Source organism: Falco biarmicus, chromosome 7, assembly GCF_023638135.1.
Source record: "Falco biarmicus isolate bFalBia1 chromosome 7, bFalBia1.pri, whole genome shotgun sequence".
Taxonomy (NCBI): domain Eukaryota; kingdom Metazoa; phylum Chordata; class Aves; order Falconiformes; family Falconidae; genus Falco; species Falco biarmicus.
Genome location: NC_079294.1, coordinates 613659 through 634008, shown reverse-complemented (window position 1 = coordinate 634008; position 20350 = coordinate 613659). Strand labels below are relative to the sequence as shown.

The 20350-nt window shown below is 41.2% G+C and overlaps 1 protein-coding gene across 5 annotated transcripts in view; it reads right to left on the bottom strand.

Annotated features, from left to right (window-relative positions):
- Positions 1-3531: 3531 nt before the first annotated feature.
- LOC130152113 (cytosolic phospholipase A2 epsilon-like) overlaps positions 3532-20350 on the bottom strand; it is a 53113-nt gene continuing 36294 nt past the window's right edge. For all 5 annotated transcript variants that reach the window (XM_056345081.1, XM_056345082.1, XM_056345083.1 and 2 more), the window contains 15 exons: positions 18472-18514; positions 17809-17872; positions 16321-16463; positions 16089-16178; positions 15317-15354; positions 13512-13647; positions 11493-11629; positions 10091-10313; positions 9082-9196; positions 8149-8286; positions 7767-7874; positions 6794-6985; positions 6141-6310; positions 4966-5152; positions 3532-4099 (listed from right to left, as the gene is read on the bottom strand). In XM_056345081.1, the coding sequence (XP_056201056.1) occupies positions 3891-4099; positions 4966-5152; positions 6141-6310; positions 6794-6985; positions 7767-7874; positions 8149-8286; positions 9082-9196; positions 10091-10313; positions 11493-11629; positions 13512-13647; positions 15317-15354; positions 16089-16178; positions 16321-16463; positions 17809-17872; positions 18472-18514 (1993 nt within the window). In that variant the 3' untranslated portion in view covers positions 3532-3890. The remainder of the gene's footprint in view (positions 4100-4965; positions 5153-6140; positions 6311-6793; positions 6986-7766; positions 7875-8148; positions 8287-9081; positions 9197-10090; positions 10314-11492; positions 11630-13511; positions 13648-15316; positions 15355-16088; positions 16179-16320; positions 16464-17808; positions 17873-18471; positions 18515-20350) is intronic.

Sequence of the window (20350 nt, the reverse complement as noted above, 5' to 3'; positions counted from 1 at the left end):
AATCCACAAACAAACAACAAAGAACAGGAGCCAAACAATGTAGCGATGCAACACACACATCTAAGAGCCAGTTCACACATGCTACCTGTAGGGCAGAGCATCACCACAACAAATACCCAGATCAATACACAAGGACGTTCCATTCCTTTCTGCCTCCAAACTCCCACAACTTTGAAGAGTGCTATATTTAACACCTCACACAGCGTTACTTGCCTGGCTCTCCCCATGCACTCACTGACACTAGTGATACCTCCTTATTTTTTTTTTCAGCCGGCTGCTTTGCCTAGCCTAATTGGATGGAAGCAAAGGACAACAGCAAGGTAGGAAGAGATCTCTCTTTCTGTTTAATTAGGCATTTTCAAAACAGTCAAATTACTGCAGCATTAAAGTCTTTGCCTGCCTGAAGGCCAAACACAAAACAGGCACAAAACCCAGGCAGAAGCCCCGCTTTGCTCTCAACCTTGGCATTGAAGAAGAAATCTCAGAGCTGAAGATGCAGGACGTGGAACACCACCTCCTACGGCAGGTCCCTTCTGTGGCCAAGGGGCCGCCTGCACAGCTCATCACAGAGCCTCCTCTTGCCTTGTCTTACCTGGCTCTTACTGTAGAGCAGCCCCATCGCGGTCTCTTCTGCGTCAGAAGCACAAAGCACGGCAGCAGCTAGGTACAGGGGAGCCTCAGCCAGGCAGCTTCTCGTCGTTTAAGCTGCCCAGAGCAGGCAGGCAGGTGTGTTAGTGCCTGACTCACCACTTGAGCAATCCCCACACTCCTCCTCCTTGCTGCCCAGGAGGCGAGTACTTGCCGCACACCCGCCCCGAGGCGCAGACACCCAGGCTCCAGCGCTGTGGGGGGATGGATGGCCTCTGCAGCTCTAGAGGGACAGCAAGCCCTGAGAGGGATCTTGCCTTCACACTTACAGGCACTGAGCAAACGTTTTATACTTCCAAGCACCCACATGCCTTCTTGGGGGCACCACAGTGCTTTTGCACACTGGAGGGCTGGCAAACTGCAGTGCCGAGGTGGCTGCTGCCAGCCAGGGGCCATCGGGCTGCCTGGGAGTGGGCAACAGGGACTTCTTTGGCCAAGGACACCCAAACAAACCAACACATACAAATGCTTTTTGTAGCTTTTTATTGCCTATAGGGAGTAGGTGGGTCTTTGCTTAAAGACAGCTGAAAGAATCTTTTTTATCCCCACCCAACCTGCCATTTTGCTTGACTCAGGCAGTAGCTTTCAGCCAAGCAGATATCGCAGTGCCAAACGTTGCATGAAACTATTCCCAAATCACCTGCCGAAATCGTAAGAGAGTTTACCTTGTAACCTTGTACCTCTGAATTAAGGTACTTCAGTGAATGATCTCCAAGAGGATATGTTTGGAAAGGTGAAATTAATTGAAACATCCCTGTTAATTATGATGTTCACATGTATTCTGTATGTACTCACATTTATAAGGCATCATTGTGCAGGGCACTGCACATCATGCAAGGCAGTCCCGGTCTCAGTGAGGAAGCACATAAAGTGAGTAGACAAGTAGTAAAAATATGGGGATTTTTTTTTTTTAAAAGCCATCCTTGCAATTGTAAAATTTAACAGAGAAATCAAATTCAAAATAATCGCATTTCACTTTGCAATGGATTGAGAACTGACTGATTACGTTAGCTTCACAGATACAATATAATTTGAATTTCATAACATATTTGGCATTTTAAGACACTAACTTAAGAACCAGATGCAACAAATGTCACCCAAACTTGAAACACATTAAGGACTGATAACGAACCGATCACAAAACCCAGTAGTCAAGGGAAGGAAACCCCAAAAGAAAATATCCCCAGAGAGACTGCAAACAGTTTAGTTAACAAGCCTGTTGCATGTTTTTTTTATCAATGACCTGGAAATAAATACCCCCCCCCCACTGGCACACACACTGTTTCAAAAAGAGGATATTGAAAAACTGGGGGAGCTGAAGGAAAGAGCAACAATGATCTTGAGAGTAGGAGGAATTTCCTCAGAGAGGGGAAGGCAGGTTTCATATCAACTGGCAGGACACCATCAGATACCCCAAGGCTGACTTGGGATGCAGCACACCCTTTACTGTACCAATGCAGTACAGTAATTACTCATGGTTAGAAGATGGACTAATTAGCCCTGAAGAAAAGCAAGGTTAATCAGGTTCAGGCTGTGTCATGCACCTTTTTTCCATCCTGTTGTTGAGTATGTTACCCCTGTAAAAAAAAAAAACAAACAACAAACAAACCAACCCCCCCCCCCCAAAAGACCGAAACATCATCGCTCCTGCTCTGTTTCATTTCCAGCAAAAAGGTCTTAAAAACCACAGGAGTAAAATCAAAGACATCTCTGGAAAACACCCAGCGGGATTCCATAAGCTGATATTCTAGCATTCTGGAGCTGAACTGCAATTACAGCTGCCTCACGCGTGGAAGGCTAATAATCTAGATTTAAACGTGCAGTGCTGTACCTGAAAGCAGGGCTACACTGTGCCCTTTCAAGTGTTCCACCTGCACGAACAATGAACAAGCTCACAGGTGAAAAACATGGCCCACTCCTCCTCTTCCACCACCCAAATTGCTCTAAGATGCACCACCAGCTGTTGTTTCCATAGAAGAGAATCATCTTCTCCCATCCATTTCCTAGGACTTCATTTCATATGAACAAATCTGTCACTTCTGAGCATAACCAAGACTCTCCTGATCTCAACACCAATTCTGCCCTGGTGACTCAGTCTGAAGTTCACTGCAATAGTAGGATCCTTTTATTATCAAAAGGAAGATAATCCCATTCATTTGTGTTGGATCACTGTGCTGCTGTGACCAGTCTTTTCATGTATCACAGCTGTGCAGTGCAAGGCTGCTATTGTGAAAGACTGAGCTTGTGACCTGCCTGTCGCTGAGCTGCAAGAACAGAGCCTTTGGCAGCCACCTCAGCCCTGAGGACACCCAGGATTTTTGATGAGGAGGAACCACTCTGTCAGGACAATCCCTGCAGAAGACAACTTGTAGGGAAGTGTTGAACAGTCACAAAAACCATGTCTGTAAGTAAGGGATCTCAAAAGGCCCTCTTGCATTGCCCTCTTCTATGCAAACACCTAGCAGCCACTTCTGATCTTATTAAACCCTGGGAGACACCGCAAGGCCATCTTTCAGGAACAGGCAAGGCAGGTGGAGGTGAGCGAGACAGCACAATCTGCAGCAATAAAGGAAAGTTGTACAACATGACGACTTAGGCTGAGTAGAGGTGGTTCTATGAACAGCAGCTCAGAGGACTCGTTCGATCACCTGAAACAAAGGTGACCTAATTCAGGGGGGTTTATTGACAGTGAAAACTACACATTTTTGCAACACTGATACTAACTGAAGGAACTTATTGTCAAACATCAGCAAAGGAAGCCAGTTAAATAAAAACCTCATAATCGACAAACAATCAAACGGATGCAGATTAGCTATTTACCAGAGAAATTCTGGTTCAAGGGATTGGTGTTCTGCCAGGCAGAAAAAACAAACAAACCATAAATACTGCTTTGATTCACATTTTAATTTGCTACATATTTCATTATCTTACACAACACTATATTAATTCATATGGAATACATATATAAATTGGTAAAGTAACAAGGTAACAAAACTAAACACAAATTTGCTGCTTTGAAGTTTGTATTGCATTAAACCACCGGTAAATTCTAATCTGCTCAACTGAACGGTTGCGGACATAGGATGAATTGGAGTCCAGCACATCCTCAGGATGATGCGGTTCCTACTGCAATTATCACTGGCAAGCATCAGACATCTTGATCTCAACAAATAACAGACAACCCAAGAACTACCAGTTGGTTGTTGGATGGCTGATGGAAGGCTGAAGCTAGTGAGCAGTGGCTAACAATTCCACTGCTTCCTCCGTGCCACTGCCCAGCGCAAGGCCTGAATAATCAACTTCTCGTTATTCAGGACATTGTAATCAGTCAGTTTCACTAGTTTGTCAAAATTCTCTTCACTGAAACACACCTCCCTTGTTGTAAATGGGGAGAGGATGCTGGAGACATCAACTTTGCCTTCAGCCATCTCTTCAGGACTCCTTTCCACACCTGAGGAACAAACCACAAGGACATGCACCGATAAGGTTTTACTGCAGTACATGGCCCATATCAGTCATTTAAGTAATTATAGGTAGAAAAGGGAGATTTGGAGGGAAATATATGATTTGCCAGAGGCATGCAAAAGTCATCTAGTAGCGCTGTATTCCTCAGCCTCCGGATCAAGCCTCTGTCCAAAAATGATTGTAAGCCCAAACAGCCGGGAATAAAAACACTGATTATCAGCAGCAGCGCCTGTAGACCACTCCTTGGACAACATAAAGCCTTTGTTACCCAAACTAGTAAAGTGCAAAGAAAAGGAAAACAAGACACTCTCATACTGAATGAAACAACAGCCCTCTCACTGAAAGCTCAGGAGAAATGAGGGCAGTCAGACAGAGAACATAGTTCATATTAAAAACAAAGACCTCTGCCCACTCAGTCCTCAGTCTGGGAGATTACTTTTAAATATGTGAACAAAACCCAGATGAGTGGGCTACCGCCAAAACTTCTGTATGGTTTTGCCTCCACCTTTCTTTGCAAGCAGCAGTGCATAACAAGTCCACGTCTACAGAGTAAAACAGCTTTTGTTGAGGACCTACTGCCCATGCCGTACAGATTTTGGGAGTCTTACCTTCACGCTATCTCTCTCTGGTACGTCCTGTGGAGTAAATGCCTATTTTCATCTCAACTGTATTAGGAAAGCTTCTGGGGTTCTCACAGTTCAGAGATACTGACCGATTATTTTTGTCAGTGATAAGACTGGTAATGCCAGCATTAGAAGAAGGTCAGAGATGACAGTGAGACATCAGATATGAAATGGAGAGGACACACACAGCAAGTAACTTTATTAGAGTTGCTAGCCATGGATGACTCACCAGGAGCTTTATATTTCTTGAAGGTGTCATTTACTAGGGGGAAAAAAAGCACCATTGGAGCTTGTGGACTGTCAGCATCTTCAAACACATAGCACTCCTTCAAGTTTTCCCTGTCTTCTTCACTTATCTCAATTTTGGGAAATGGAATTCCTTGCCCCGAGATGTACTTTGCAATCTGATCCAGAGGCTGGGTGGATGAATGAATAAAAAAAAATTAATACAAAGAATCAAAACTCAAAAAAGATCCAGCAATCTGGATTTTCATAAACTCCAGCAGCTAACATGTATATTCTAAGGCTTGAATCTCTCTCTGGGACTTTCAGACAGAAACAGCCATAACCACAGCAGACATTGCAGCTTATCTTATTTTTTGCTTTGCCTTGGGCAAAAGAAAAAAAACAGTCACTTTCTTTGAGCGGTCAAATGGAGCCAAAAGCAACAGGACTCATTTTATGATTCCAATGAAACTGGTTCAGAATGGGAAAGCAAAGAAACTTCAAGTATAGGGAAAGAACATATCAGTCCAAATTATTCTATGTTATTGTCTCAGCTTCTTATTTACCACTTTCCCAATCTTTGTCCTCTGCATAGCTTGTGATTGATTGATAATTACTCCCTATGAACTAATACATTTATCAACATACCTTATGACCTCATAAAAAACCCCTTTAACAGCTACATAATACTATGAAGTCTATTTTAAATTATTCTAATTATATACGCAACACTAATTATATTATTTTTCATTATTAATCAAGTCTGGCATCAGCCAGTATATTTCCCCTAAGACTGATATGAGATAAACAGGCCCAGAAACACATAGGTTTTCCCATTTAATCTGTTAAAATATTGTTAGGACTTTCCATTGCATCTGTAACTTGCTCAGTTCAAGGAGAAACAAAATCAGCATCAAAGCTCTAGAATGCTCCTCAGTCAGCTCTTCAAAAACTCTCGAATCCACTGCAGAAGATCTTGATTTTAAAAAGTCTATATCTATCACTGTCTTCTAATATCCTTCTCAGTTACTGAGAAATAAGTCACCTAATAATCTAAGTAATAAATCAGATAATATAATTGCCATTTCAGTACTGAAAACTTAGTTGGTTTAACTGATGAGTGCTAGAAACCAAAAGACCATGAAGGAAAAAGATCTCAGATACCATGGCTTTTCTTACCAGTGTCTGGGACCCTCCACTGTAATTTAAGTGCAGGATGACGTCCACCTCTCTCTGCGATCTCACAAGCGGTGGGTAACTGGTATTGATGAAAAAACCAGTATCAACCAGGGAGAGCTCATCATCTGCTGTTTCCATCAGTTTATTTGGGAAGGAGTCTATCACTGTATCTGAAAAACAAACATTTCTCACTACAACAAATAAAAACCCAAGCCTTACTGCTCCTCTGCAGAAAGTTAAAAAGAGGGAAGAATGGAAAATTTTGTTCCCCGTTTTCCCTGTCTACCTGCCTTTGACTCACTGGCAGCACTGATTTACAGAAGTTACACACTACAGCTTTTTCCTTCCTTCCTGGATACCTCAAGCAGCTTTGGCCCTGAAGGGGAGATCCCTGCGGCCCCCCTAGGCTGAGCTCCTCGCCCTGTCCACTGGAACATGATCCCCAGACAAACAAATTCAATTTCACCACTCAACACCCCCAAATAATGAAATGCTGTTCAAATCTGTCTTCCACTTCTTCCATCTCTGGAACGGAGAAGTGGAATTTCAGAGGAAGTCAGTCTTGTCTCTTCCTCCTTGTTGGAAGTCCTAAATTAATTCCCAAACTTAATTCTCGTCAAAACGTTATTGAAAAACATGCTGCGTTACTGTGCCTTTCCACGTAGAAAATCCTTCACTCTCCAGGTACTGGCTATGCATCTGGAAACCTCTGATAAAATTGGGATACTGTGCAATGGTTGGGCGTCCTGTTAAGACACCTCGCAGAGCAGAGGAGAGGGCACTCGAGGGAGTGAATACACAGGTGTCCACCTCATAGGGATTCATGGACAGAAAGGGTTCTTCCTCTGCAAGAAGGAGAGAAATTCTGAATTTAGGACAGTTTTCTAAAATGGTCAATATTTTAAAAAACGGAGTAACTAATAACCACAGTTGTTGCCATCCCCCATCCCAAAGGTAAATCACATATTAAGCCCCTGAAGTCTGTGCTACCAAATAAAACACAGCTTTAGGTGGTGAATTACGTGACAGCCACCTGCAGGCAGCAAGCACCACCTCCCTCTCCAGGCTTCCTTGAACGATGGCCACCTCTACTGCAGCGTGTGGTGGAGGGGTGAGCCACGTCCCAAAACATACAGGACAACAGTCGCCTTGGAACAGGACATCTTCAGAGTGCACGTGAGTATCACCCGACGGCACGCATTAGATAAATTAGGAAGCCAGTCACTCCAGGTTCTCTGTGCAATTACCAGCAAGAGCAACCTTTCTCGGCAGCATAGCCGAGAAAACAGCTGCCTTCTGCAAGAGCCGTTTTCTCTACTGATGGTATTAGCAGCCAAGGAGGACCATATCCTGACTTAACCTTAAGCCAGGTTCTTAACACAACATGATTTTTACATGTCAGCTGTAGACTGGTTTTGTGTCTGTACGTCCTTTAGAAAAAGGCACAGCTTTGCCAAAGAAGTTTAGTACTTCTAAACCAGGCAGAACAATTTCTTAACTGATGCCTCTGCTTTGCTTTCCTCACATCTTTCTCTTGACTTGGGCAGTATCTCTTTAGGCATTAGACCTCTGCACAGAATATAAGCAATATATACCGGTGGTAAAAAAAACACAAGGACATCTCACCAATATCTTTTACTCTGTCCCTGGTCCATCTACACCAGAAGTCCTCTGAGTCAGCAGCCAAATTCCAGACATACATCACATCTATGGAAAATATACTACTCCACATGCCTGTAACGTGAAAGAGAGAATAGAAACAGATTGATGGAATAGTCTTGTAAGAATTTTTATTAATACATATCTGGTCTTTCCCTTTGGATACATCCTTTCTGTCTGCCTGCATATCTTCATGGGCGTACTTCCTAATTATGTCCTTGCTAATTCAAACTCACACCTGCTCAACCTGTTTGCTGGTGCCTTTCCAGTTCTGTCCTCCACAAACCACTTGCTCATGCACACCAGCTGCCTCTCAAACAGGCCACCTTTCCCTCTAGCTAATAGTCACCTTGCATATAGCAGATGCGAGTCTCTGAGAGCCTCTTCACCAGCCTTCCCATAAAGAATTCACTTCCAAAATGTTCTGCGCGAATAGACGCTCCGTATTTCAGAAGACCGACTTCGTAAGGAGTGAACTCCAGCCACTCTTCAGCACCAGCAGCCAGATCATGAAAAGGCAGTAACATGTTAACGACTGCTAAACAGAAGAGTACTAGAGAGCAGGAACAAATCCTGGGAAAGACACTGGCTAGTGCATAATATGCCATTCACAAGCTATGGTTTTATCTATACTGCCTGCAGCACCAATGCCACAAAGGTCCTTTCACATCACGGGAGGGTGGTCCCAGGCTGCATTACAGCAACCTCCAGCAGAAAAGCCCTGATCTGAATGAAACCATAAGCGCTCCCTGCAGTTAGTCTTATGCAGAAGTATGTATTGCTTATGTATAACCCATTCCCTCTAGGGCATCAGTGACAGAGAGAGTTTAGCATTCACTTTGTGTCATGTACTCAGCTGCTTGTATTCAACAAATGCTGTGAAAATTAATACTAGAGGAAACAGTGATTTTCCTGCCACTGGACCCCAAAATTCAAAAGTTTTCCCTTCATTTCTTCAAAATAAGACCATGTGGAACCATCATAAGGATTAGTTCCATCACAATGTTTTTGTGACCAGGATAGATTGCGAGTTTGGCATCTTCTGTGATGTAACTGTACTTTCACTTCTGGCAGTGTAGAGAACTCAAATTCTAAAGACTAAAGATGTCTGGACTTCTTAAGTGTTAGTCACTGTTACCTGAAATTTTAAAAGGGGGTATTTTTCGGCGTGTGATTAGAATGAAAGGACTACTGGATTATTAAAGCTGATTACATGCATTTAGTCTTAGTCTGGATTACTTACATTATAAAGTTGTTAAGAAATCTAAATCATAACCATTACCTCTGAATGCCTGAGCACTATAGCTGGACTTGAGGTTGATGGCCACATAGATGGGCAATGGGTTCTGACCATTATCCACTGCCTGCCGTTGGTCCGAGAGTCTATGCTCATCTTTCTGGTTTTGATTAAAAATGGTTAATGGAATGAGGTGAAAAACAACTTGCACTTGGAATAATATAATGTGAATTATCAGCTTCACCCAGGTTCTCCTTCCCATTCTCAGCTCACTGGATTGTTCAGAAATACCTCCCATGGGATACTCCAGACTTGGCAAGTATCCCGTAAGAAGCAGCTACACCCTATATGGATTCTCAGATTTTGAGATATGCAGAGGTTGACTGTAGATTCACTAAGGAAAAAAAAAACATTCCCAGGAAGAAGCATGTGGCTAAGTGAAAGGTAAGGTATGCTGGATCTCAGCAAACAGAACTGATCATATTTTAAAATACTTTGCAAGTATATTCATATGCAAGAACATATTCTATTCCACATTGAAAACTTCCTTGTATAAACATAAACCAGAAGGAAACTACCTAAGCTACACTATTTTTAAAGTACCAAAATCTGTAACACTCTTTCTTAAAACTCAGCAACATACTTAGAAAATTGTCTCTCCCACTATTTGAACCATTTCCGTTTGCAGTCTATAAATGAGTCACTTTATAAATGCATATTCTTGGTTTATACTAGGAAGTAAACTGTTTCTAAGTAGAATATTTAATGTACACAGTGATCAGTTTGCATTTAAAAATATTTTTTTTCTCAGGATTTTTCTTTCTTTGAAAAAAATGAACACCTTTGACTACAATGCTATGGTTCCTTCAGTTCAAGGTCAGCCTCACTATAAATCAAGAGCAGTGCTTTAATAATGCATCTGAACATACAGAATTTAATCAGCCCCTAAAGCGTTTGTGTTAGTAGTACTGAATGGCATCCCAGGATTTACTTTCTTCCCCTTTATTGCTATAGAAGTTCACCCGGTTTCAGCGTGGGGGGAAAGGAGTAATACCTTATCATGTAGCATGGATTCAATGACAAGCCCCCAAAGGTCTATGAAAGAAGTGTTATGTCCTTCTTTAGTCCTCTCCATCAGGTCATTATAATAGTACTTCAGACAATCCAAAGAAAAACAGCAGATCTTGGATTTGGTTACTTGCTTGCGAGCTTCCTTGATTGCATCCTCCAGATATTTTTGTGACCAATTAACATCTTCATATAAGTTTGCCATTGTCCTGAAGAAACATTAGAAGAAAATAAAGAGGAGCAAAGCTGTGGTTTGGCTTCAGAGAACGTTCGTGCAACCTTTTTGCCCGTTTCTTAATTCTGAGGGGTTCACAACTACAAATTGAAACACACTTAAAATATCCTCATTTCAAGAGCAAAACAAAACCTCCAAGCTTTTCTGGTTTTGATGATAAAAGTTTACATGGGCTCAAAAATGATCCGAGAAGCTCAAGGCAGACAAGAAAGAAAAATTATCCACCCAAGGCTATTAAATACAAAGAAGTCCCAAGTCCTCAGAAAATTTATTTCTTGGAAGGTGGGAGTATTCTAGAAAGCAGTCATTACCGGTTTACTCTAGTCCCACATTTGTTCCCAGGTATTTGCCAAGAGCCCCTGCCAGCGAGCCAGCTGGGCAGTGCTTGGGTCTTGCATGTGTCCCAGCATAGCCATTCTTACTTGTGTCCTTGAAATCCTAATGCGGACAGGTACACTCCGATTTCAACATACAGAGGAGTTAAAAGGATTTTGGTAAATACTTAAGACAAACCTGCAATTAAGGTTTGAACTTATATAAAGGACTGACACACAATTCGGTGCAGTAAACCCTCTCCACTTCCAACCACGTGTAGAGGAGCAGAGCTACCTGGAACCCACTTGATAAAAGACTTTTAAGTTATCTTAAATATGACATAGCTGTAGTCTCTCCGAGGTCAGTAACCTGGCATCATTTGTGGGACTGTCTGTGACAGCATTAATTCCGCTAGCCCCAAAGACATCTTTTGGCAGAGGGAGATGCACTCTAAATCCAAATTAGAAGTGAGAACAACCAGCAAATGGCAGGCATAAATTCTTCTTCCCATCTTTCTTCAATTTCCAGTCTGAAGACAAACTCGCTGCATTCAGTCTAAGGTACAATTGATAAAATATAAAAAGGGAATAGAACATTTACATGAAAACATCAGGCACAGACTGCGCCTGTGTGGTAACAAAAGCAGCTGATAAATGTGACGACTGGTCCCTTACCGGTATGTTTTGTTTCTTTGCTCTAGATAGACATGGAGGAGACTGTGGGGAAAATGGACGTGCTTTTGTTTTACTAAGTGCCGCATGAGCCGATAGGGCTTACAAATAGTCAACAGTACAGAGCAGAGAGTACAAAGAGTGAACCTTGTTCAGGTTATTCTCACCATGTGGTACCCGATAAACCACCAATGTAGGAAATGCAATCGAGCAGATTGAGTTTCTGGAGACCCAGCAGGCTGCCATACATTGCTGTCAGCGACCGCGTCCCTCCACCAGTTGTTGTGATGGCCACCACCGGCACCTGCCCAACACAGTAAAGCAGAAGCAGAAGCCATCCATGTATTAGACAGTGAGGTAACAGGTTATAGCACCGATACGAGCTGTGATGTTGCTCCAGGCAACAAGGGTGTGATTGCTGCAACAGGCTAATGTTGCCACCACCCGCCTGACAGGAGAGGGAAGGCTTGCGTCCTACCCACTCACATCGGGTGGGCAGGAGGCTGTTTACTTCATATATAATTGGAAATCAACCTCATCACCCTGGAACTCTTCTCAAGGTGTATTATTAGAAGCTGTCACAGGAAACACGGGATGTGCCACGCCAGAGCAGGCCTGGGCTTGGCAATTCTGCCCGTGACAAGGAGCATTCCCCCAGAACACACAGCTCCCTGCAACAGGCCAGACCATGGGGCTGCCGATGGCTGAAGCTCTCATGGCCTCAGGCCGGTTGTCACCACGTGTCCGGGCATGGCCAGCCACCGGGCTGCCCTCCACAACTACAGAGACAGACCATTCTTCTCCTCACCCTCTCCTGGTCCAGCACACCCTTTGCTTCTCTCAGCATCCTGAGCAGGGCGTGTGCTTACGCGCTCTACGGAAAACACCCATTTGTACCTTTCAGGTATTAACTTCCACTATCATCAAGCGATCTGCTGTTCTGAAGTCGGTGAAGAGAGCTTGAAGAAAATATTTCTTCCATTTAATGAAATTTTAAAAAAATCACAAACCCAAACATATGTTGTTCTACCCTAAACTCGATGAAGAAAAATTTGATCTTAATAAAAAGCAGAATAATTTCAGAAAGTTACACTTTGGGGCTTACATTTTCTAACCTTTTTCATTATGAATTCAAATTCTCATGATAATTTTTTTTTCCAGTTCAAATGTGAGTCAGTTAACAATGTAGAGCAGATTTTTTCCACAATTATGAAGTCAAATACATGAATAGGAGAGCCAGAGTAATTAGACCTTTTAAAAAAACCTAGCTTTGGTCCTACCACCTCAACCACTTTTCTGTGTGCCAGAACACAGAAAACTGTGTGCCAGAACTCTTAGACAGCTATGTAAAAATGTTCTTTCCAGCTTACTTGAAAAGTTTATTTCCAGTATTATTCTCTGCTCTGAAATCCAAAATACAATTTTTTAAAATCTGTACCCTATCCAGAGCACTGTTTCTTTTAATTGTCAGCTAAAGAGGATTCTTGCTGTTGGTATGTCTGTACTTTCCTTATTTTCAACAACCCAGCAAGGCGTAAGTGGTTACAAAACTTACGAAGCAGGAAGCTTCGTAAAACTTAGGAAGCAGGAGCATGAGCTACCGTGATGAGACTACACTTTTGATCAGCTATTTCATCTATACAACTCGATGATGCTATAAGATTCACTCTTCTTTTCCAGCTTGATGCTTTTATCCTAGTAGTCAGTCTTCCCAAGAACATGCCTTTCCTGCTGCAGAAACCCCCTAAACTGTTTTGACTCGGGTCTCTGCACGAAAATTTTGCTTCCTACCCTCAAAATACTTCACAAATACAATGACTGCTGCTTTGTCCCTGGTACTGAGCTAAGGCACACTACTTCCCAGGCAGCATCCCCCAGCTATTCCATGTCTGCCCACTATAGATTTTCCTCCTGAGACCCACGAGCAGTTTCAAGAATAGACAGGAACAGGTTGAACTGAGGAGCTGTCAAGGAGTCTTTGGGGCTGCAAAGGCATCATCCTGCCCTTCCTGCTCTGCTGCACGAATGAGCTACTGCTCCCCTTGCTCAGTTCTTGCCTTAGGTGGCCGGGCCCACCCCAGAGCAGCAGGATTAACCCACATGGGGTTTTTATTTGTGGTTTCAATTTGTGAGCCAGGCCCCAATCCCTTGGAGAGGAGCTGTTACCAGGGTCTGTATTGACTTGCCTCATGCTCTTTCAGATCCTCCTCCAAATGAAGAATCTTTTTCAGTGCGGCAGCAACATATTTCTTCCTCTTCTTCAGGAAGTCCTGCTCTTCCATGCACAGGCTAAAGCCCAAGCGCACATCCAGGTCTCCTGAGCTGCAATAGGCAATAGGACAAATCAGCGCACATGTCATTTATAGCTGACTTTAAGACCTGTATGGCAGGTAGTCAGTAAACTCCACAGATCATCTGTAAAACAAGCTACTGCCAAGTCTGCATATTGATCAAGGAACAGAAGGAAAAGCAGCAATTCTATTGCCAGTCATGGCAAGGATGAAGAGGAGCTTCCAAAGTACTTGAGATTTCTTGTGAACCCAGACACAAAGACAAGACACAAGCCAGGGAAAGATCACCAAAACAGGTAATTTCAGGAGTAATATTTTTCCCGTATCCATTCCTTTTTATCACTGTAACATCCTGGAAAACTCAGGTGATGCTGCCATCACCTGCTCTCAGGTTTTGACAGCTCAAAAGTAGTGTTTAAAGTGAAGGTCTTAATGAGCTGTATATGGGACTGTGAGCTGCAGAGCAAGCATCACCTCCTGCTCAGCCTCTGTCCTGTGAAATTCAGCCTTTCACCCGTGGGCGAACAGATTTCCAGGTACGCATTTACAAGCTTCAGATTCCAAATATATATGAATATCCATCATTCTTCCCACATGGGCAGCCACATTGAATTCTCTCCCTTGAGAAATGTGAAGCACAAGTCAAAAAATTTGCAGAAGAAAAGGTACAAGAGACCAATCAAGCAACAGTTAATGTTTTGTGCCTTCAACAACACAAATACACTTGGATACAGAAAAAAGCACTCAATACTGACCAAACCTTCTGGGTCACATCACCCTCTGGTGGCTGCAAACTCTATCCTGAACATTGCTTTCACTAGTATTTCACAGACGGGAATGTTTCAAGGGTTAGTGTTAGTAACCTCTGTTCTCCAGCAAATTTGGTATATCACAGTGTAATTCTGAAAACAGAGGAAGGTCAATTGATTGACCTTACAAAAACAAACACATTTTTTATCAGCAGATTGAAATTTCTCTTGAGCTTTCTATAAATCTGTCTCTATTACATTTACATTTCAATATATTTTGTTACAGTCCGAGACGGAGCAGGTAGCTCGTCCTCCTTTGCTCTGAATTTCATCTACTCAAACTGCTCCCATGCTCTGAAATTCCACCTTGCTTCTGTTCTGCATATCACCCCAATAGTAAGGATGCTGTGAGCCATATGAAGCTTTCAGCTGTCTTTATAAAACATTATCTTCAATTTTACCTATCACTGGTACAAGTCTGTCTCTGCAGGTGAGTGGGCAGAGGTGCAGCTGGTCAGGTCTCAGCTCCCATTCTGCTCAGTGAAGCAGGAGACAGGGCAGAAGCCAGGCTGCCCTATGTTTGTTTTGGTGACTTTGCAAAGTTAAAGAGGGGTAGAGTTTATGTCAGTCATTATGCAGATCTGACTATTGGCATAAATGTGCAGCAAAATTAATATGTGAGTAGTGCAGATTTATGCATATCTAAGAATAGTAGTCATAAAATAGGCTAATTTACTCCGAAGAAACCTACCAAGGCTCACAAAGTCATATTGAACTGCATGATGCTGTAACTGCAGCAGCCCTGCACTCACCCCAGGCAACACGTGAGTACAGGACAAAGCACTCAGCACATTTTCTTCTCTCCACCTACCACAGAAAAAACCTAGATAACTAGTTTACAGTAATGGATGATAAAATCCTGGATGATAGGACAAAAAGAGACTATCTTACCATTTTCTTGCTGTCAAGCACAAGTGAAAGGAATGATCCTAGAAATCCAGAAAATAATGCTAATTACAATGACATTTTAAAACATTTCTTTCCTTCAAGGTCAGACAATGCTTATTCAGTAAGAGAAGAGGTTCTCAAATAATAATTTATACTGCTACGGACATTATTTTGGTACAATTAAGCAAAGTCTTGCTCCTGCTCTGGAATCAAATTCTCTCTTATCTAACAAACATATCTGTTTGGGGCAGTTAGTATGCCACGAGCTTGCATGTTACACCAGCTCACAGTGTACACAATTACCAGGAGCAACAAGAATGAGTCAAGTTACCTTATAAAAAAAAAAACACAACCAAAAATGGCAAACATACAAACATATTGATGCTCTCAGTATCAATATTTATGCAAGTTAAGCTCGTATTTTGGACTGTGGTGGTTTTCTGTTGGTTTTTTTTTTTAATTACTAGCCATTCTGGAATTACTCTGACAAGCAAAAAAAATTTTTGAATGCACATGCATATGACACTCATTTTTGTTTCTTGAAACTCTTGTTCCTTCTAATTTTGGCATGCAGGTTCACAATTATTTCTGTATTATTATAATTATTGTTAACATCTGCTTCCTTAAAAGTGAATATGAAAGTATTTTTTTAACATTGTCAATAAACAGCTGTACAACTCTACAGTGATTTTGTTCACTCAGTAACTTTATTTCTAGCAGGACAATACTAAGCACATTTTGAAAATACTTATTTCAAAAGGTTCACAGCACTCACCTCTTCTATTATTATTTCCTTCTGCAAAGGGAGTGAATTCAGAGGGAAAGACAAGACCCCAGATTTCTCTGTTTCACTTTTATCTGCCAGCTGAAAAAGTGGTAGGAATGCACACATGAAAGGGTTGCCATCTCTAGAACTTCTCCTACTATGAAGCCAAGTGCAGTTCACTGGTGAATTTCTTTTTCTAATTTCAATGAGGTTAACGATAGCACACAGAAGGGGAACATACCTCTTCTGGTAATATGACATCCAGTCTTGTCTGGTCATTTATGACACAGTGAAATATGATGATCCTAAGGCTGGGATCAGAGTCCAGCGAAATCTTCTGACTTCCTTCATGGGATCCCTTCAGTGTAAATGTAAGCTTCTGGTCTAAACATAGAGGCAGGGAACAAACAATTTTAACTATTCCAAACACACACAACTAATAAATAAAATACCCTTCTACTCTGCATGCTTTTTGTCTGACTTTTCTTTCACCACTATGATTAAAAAAATGTTGGGTGGCCAAAACAGACTGAAAACTGATACAAAATATCTTGGTGGATCGGTGTAAATCTTTAATACACAGAAATCACACATTTTTTTAAATACTGTAGCATGCTATTTGGTAGGTGCTCTACATGAAATAATAAAACCAAGGTCTAGATTTAAAGGGCTGCCAGTTTAAAGGCATTTTGGAATATTTACATTGAATAAGAGAGTCATTTATTTGATGTCAGTCTCTTCTGGTTCCGTTGTGCACATTGTGTGTATGTTCTGTCTGCGACAGGGGTCAAATGATTCAAACCCAAAAATCAAGCAGAATGCTTGACATGTGTCCTCACATCACCAAAACTGAAACAACCTGTCAACCCGAAGCCTGCGTTCCTTGCACAGAAAAGCCTTTACATTTACAGAGAGATCATACACTGTTCTCTTGGAAGCTCGGGGCCAAGAGGCATATAGTTTTAGGTCACTAACCTTTCCTCTCCATGTTACATTTCAGTCTGAAACTTCCTACAATGCAGCTCACACCTTGCTACCATTTTCTTCATAAAGGTCCAACTTCCCTTTGTGAATTCCTTCAAAACAGTTGCTATTTTTTGACATATGCCCCTCTAGCAGCTTTACACAAGCTACTGTTTATCTGAATGACCTTAAGACTAGTGAAGAGTCCTGCTACCTTCATTAGAGCTACATTTTACAGGCAAAGCCCTGATTTGGGCGTGGTTTGTGTTTTGTGAAGACCCCTTCGATATAACATTAGATTTAAACTTAAGCTCTTAAGTTTATTATTTTTGCTCAAGCAGACAAAAAAAAAATTGTTCAGAACCCCCAAAATGCAAAAACTGTGTACATACTCAAAACCAAATTAAACATACAGGATAAAATTTCTACATATTAATTATAAGATAATTTTAAAAGAATATCCAACTAAGTTAAAAGCTTTCATTTTGAACAAGCAATAAACAAAGAAAACTAATCTAACTTTTCCCCAAGTTTTTAACTCTAGTATATATGGCTTTATTTTTGCATCAATTTAAGATTTGCCTCAGAACCAAATACTTCACTAACTTGAATTTTGACAGATACAATCTTTCTGCAGGGTGGGGCATGGCAAAACTTTAAGTTTTCCACGACACAGCTAGTACAACAGATTATTAATTTTTCAACATCTGTTACAACAACTGAATCACTACACAAAACCAAAAGGTTAATGAAGCGAGACTCTCACTTGTAGACTGCTGCTTCATCTTCCTCGTATCCACTCTGACCTCTAAACAGGAAACCTCACGCGCCTGTAGCAAGAGAGGATAAATGACGATTGAGAGAAGTGCAAATGTCATTGCAAGTGACTCACACTGTTCTCAACCAGCCCCTCTAGTTGATTCATGAGCAACACTACTATCTCTTACTATGTCTTCAGACAACATGAGGGCAATAGTGATGTGGCGTTTTTTCTAAGTTTGAAAATAAAGAGGAACTACTCATGAGCTGCTTGAACTTGGAGAGACAGTTAAGTAAAAATGATGAGACCTATTCAAAATAGTAAGTGTATTAAGATATGTGACAATTCTTGTGACCATTTTTCACTTTCTTCATTAACCCCTGATAGCGCTGGGTATAATGCAGAAATAATGGGTAGGAAATTGAGGATTATAGAAGCAAGTAGGTGGCACACGCATTTTGACAGCAGCCTCAGAGCAAGCCTTTGCAGAAGGTGGCACCACCACAGCGATGACAGAACAGTGATCCTTAGTGCCAACAACAGATCCTTTTTCTCAGCAGGACAGCATGGCTGAAAGTACTGCCTTTGGGACACAACTCAACTTCCACAGTTAAAAATATGAACCTTTGTTACGCAGGCACAGGAAAGATTGTAAGAAATATACATTACCACTAGTACTCCATTAGTAATAATGCCATCAGGATAATCTAGACTGGAAAAGAAAACAGAAAACACAATGTCAACAGCGGGACAAATTGGGACAAATACTTAAGTCTATGAATTAACACAACTCGTTTCTCTCCCTCAATCAACTTTGACATTCCTGACTTTAACATTCCCAATCAAAAATACTTTAAAGCTTTTATCAAGCACAGTTCTAAATGACAAGCCCAATTGAAAATTTTTCAATGCACCTGTGATAGAACATGAAGCTGAGCTTTTACTCCTGTGTTTTTTCATACTTGCTTTAGTAAGCCATGCAATGAATTCTGGTGTGACATACTGAGTTTGAAGAGAGCTGGAGGTTGCTACACCCATCTAAATTGCTCTGATCATTATGCTGTTTTACCTGAGGTTTTGTACACAAAAAACTAATACACTTGTCTAGATTTCCACAATTTCCCCCAAATGACCATAATGGCAGAAGAAATTATACTCACTTTATAAAGTGACTTGCAAAATGCACGTGACATTTTAGTATATCACTATATGTGTTTCTACCTATCCATCTAGCAGCAGAAAGGTGTTCATATACTGCAGACGCCAATTTTTATATTCTTAAATATTTTTCCCTCAGAAAAATCAGGCAATGACTCATTAAGAAATTTACCATTTTATTAAACTGCAGATGTAAATTCATACAGTATCTCAACAGCCCAGAGTAGTCCAAAGGGAATACACATACATAAAGTTATAAGGATTTAGCACCAACTCCTCAACCTACTGCACAGTATAAACTATCTATTCAGACTTTACAAGCTGTGGATTATATACTTCATAGTCTCACAGTAACATAGTTGAGATATGTATTTCATCTCAGCTGAAACCAGGCAATACACTTCCTTTAAAATCAAATGAATAACATTGCTGTTATCCATTTTAAGAGAATGTTTATCACAACTATTAGATTTTAGTACAAATACACATGAAAATAATTTTGTAGAATTTCCCATGACAAAAGAAGTCTCCCAAAACTGCAAAGCTCATAAAGAGTTTATAATTTAATTTCTAAATCAGTATTTTCCTTTTAAGAGAAAAATTATGAAGTGGCTAAATACAGTGCAGAACACTTGTCAGTAAAAAAACCCAAACAAACAAAACACCACCAAAGAAAACCCAACATCTTCCCGCCCCCCCCCCCCCCCCCGAAAAAACCACAACAACAAACTCCAACTAAAAAACCATCAGAGTTATAACCTCGGGGAAAAAAAATAAAATTACTTAAGAATTTTGTAGGATCTTTTTTTGAAAGTGTATTTTAAGTGTTCAAAGGACACTGGTCAGAAATGGGCAAAAAAATACTCAGTGCTTCTCACTGCATGCAGGGAAATAAGTTTAAGTACCGCTCAAGTTTGGTTTCAGACACAAACTTTTGCACTTAATTACTATTTTGTAGTCAAATAGTTATAATATCACACAACATATGGAGCCAGTATCCTCAAATACCTCATTTAAAAAAAAAAATCAAGGAAAGCAGAGGAACAGCATGGTCGATATTAAAAGATCACAGCTTGCATAGCCTGGTGAAATGAAAGTGGAAAGACAGGAAAAGAAGTCTCTTTATGTAGGTACGTATCCAGTAAAGTGTAGTATTATTTGAGGTATTGGTATCAGCAAAGTATAAAGTTCAGCTGATAGTTCGGAGGGCCAAGGCATGACCTTCAAACAGGGTGGAAGAACCTGCACTGTTGGCAGAATGGCTTGAAAGGCCTCTGGGAAGAACCAGGACAACACAGGCATGAAGCACTGACAGTTGAAATATCCCTCTTGGGGTGTCACCTCTGCGGTCACTGCTGTAAGAAAGTCCACCTGCTGTCACTTGCTGGTT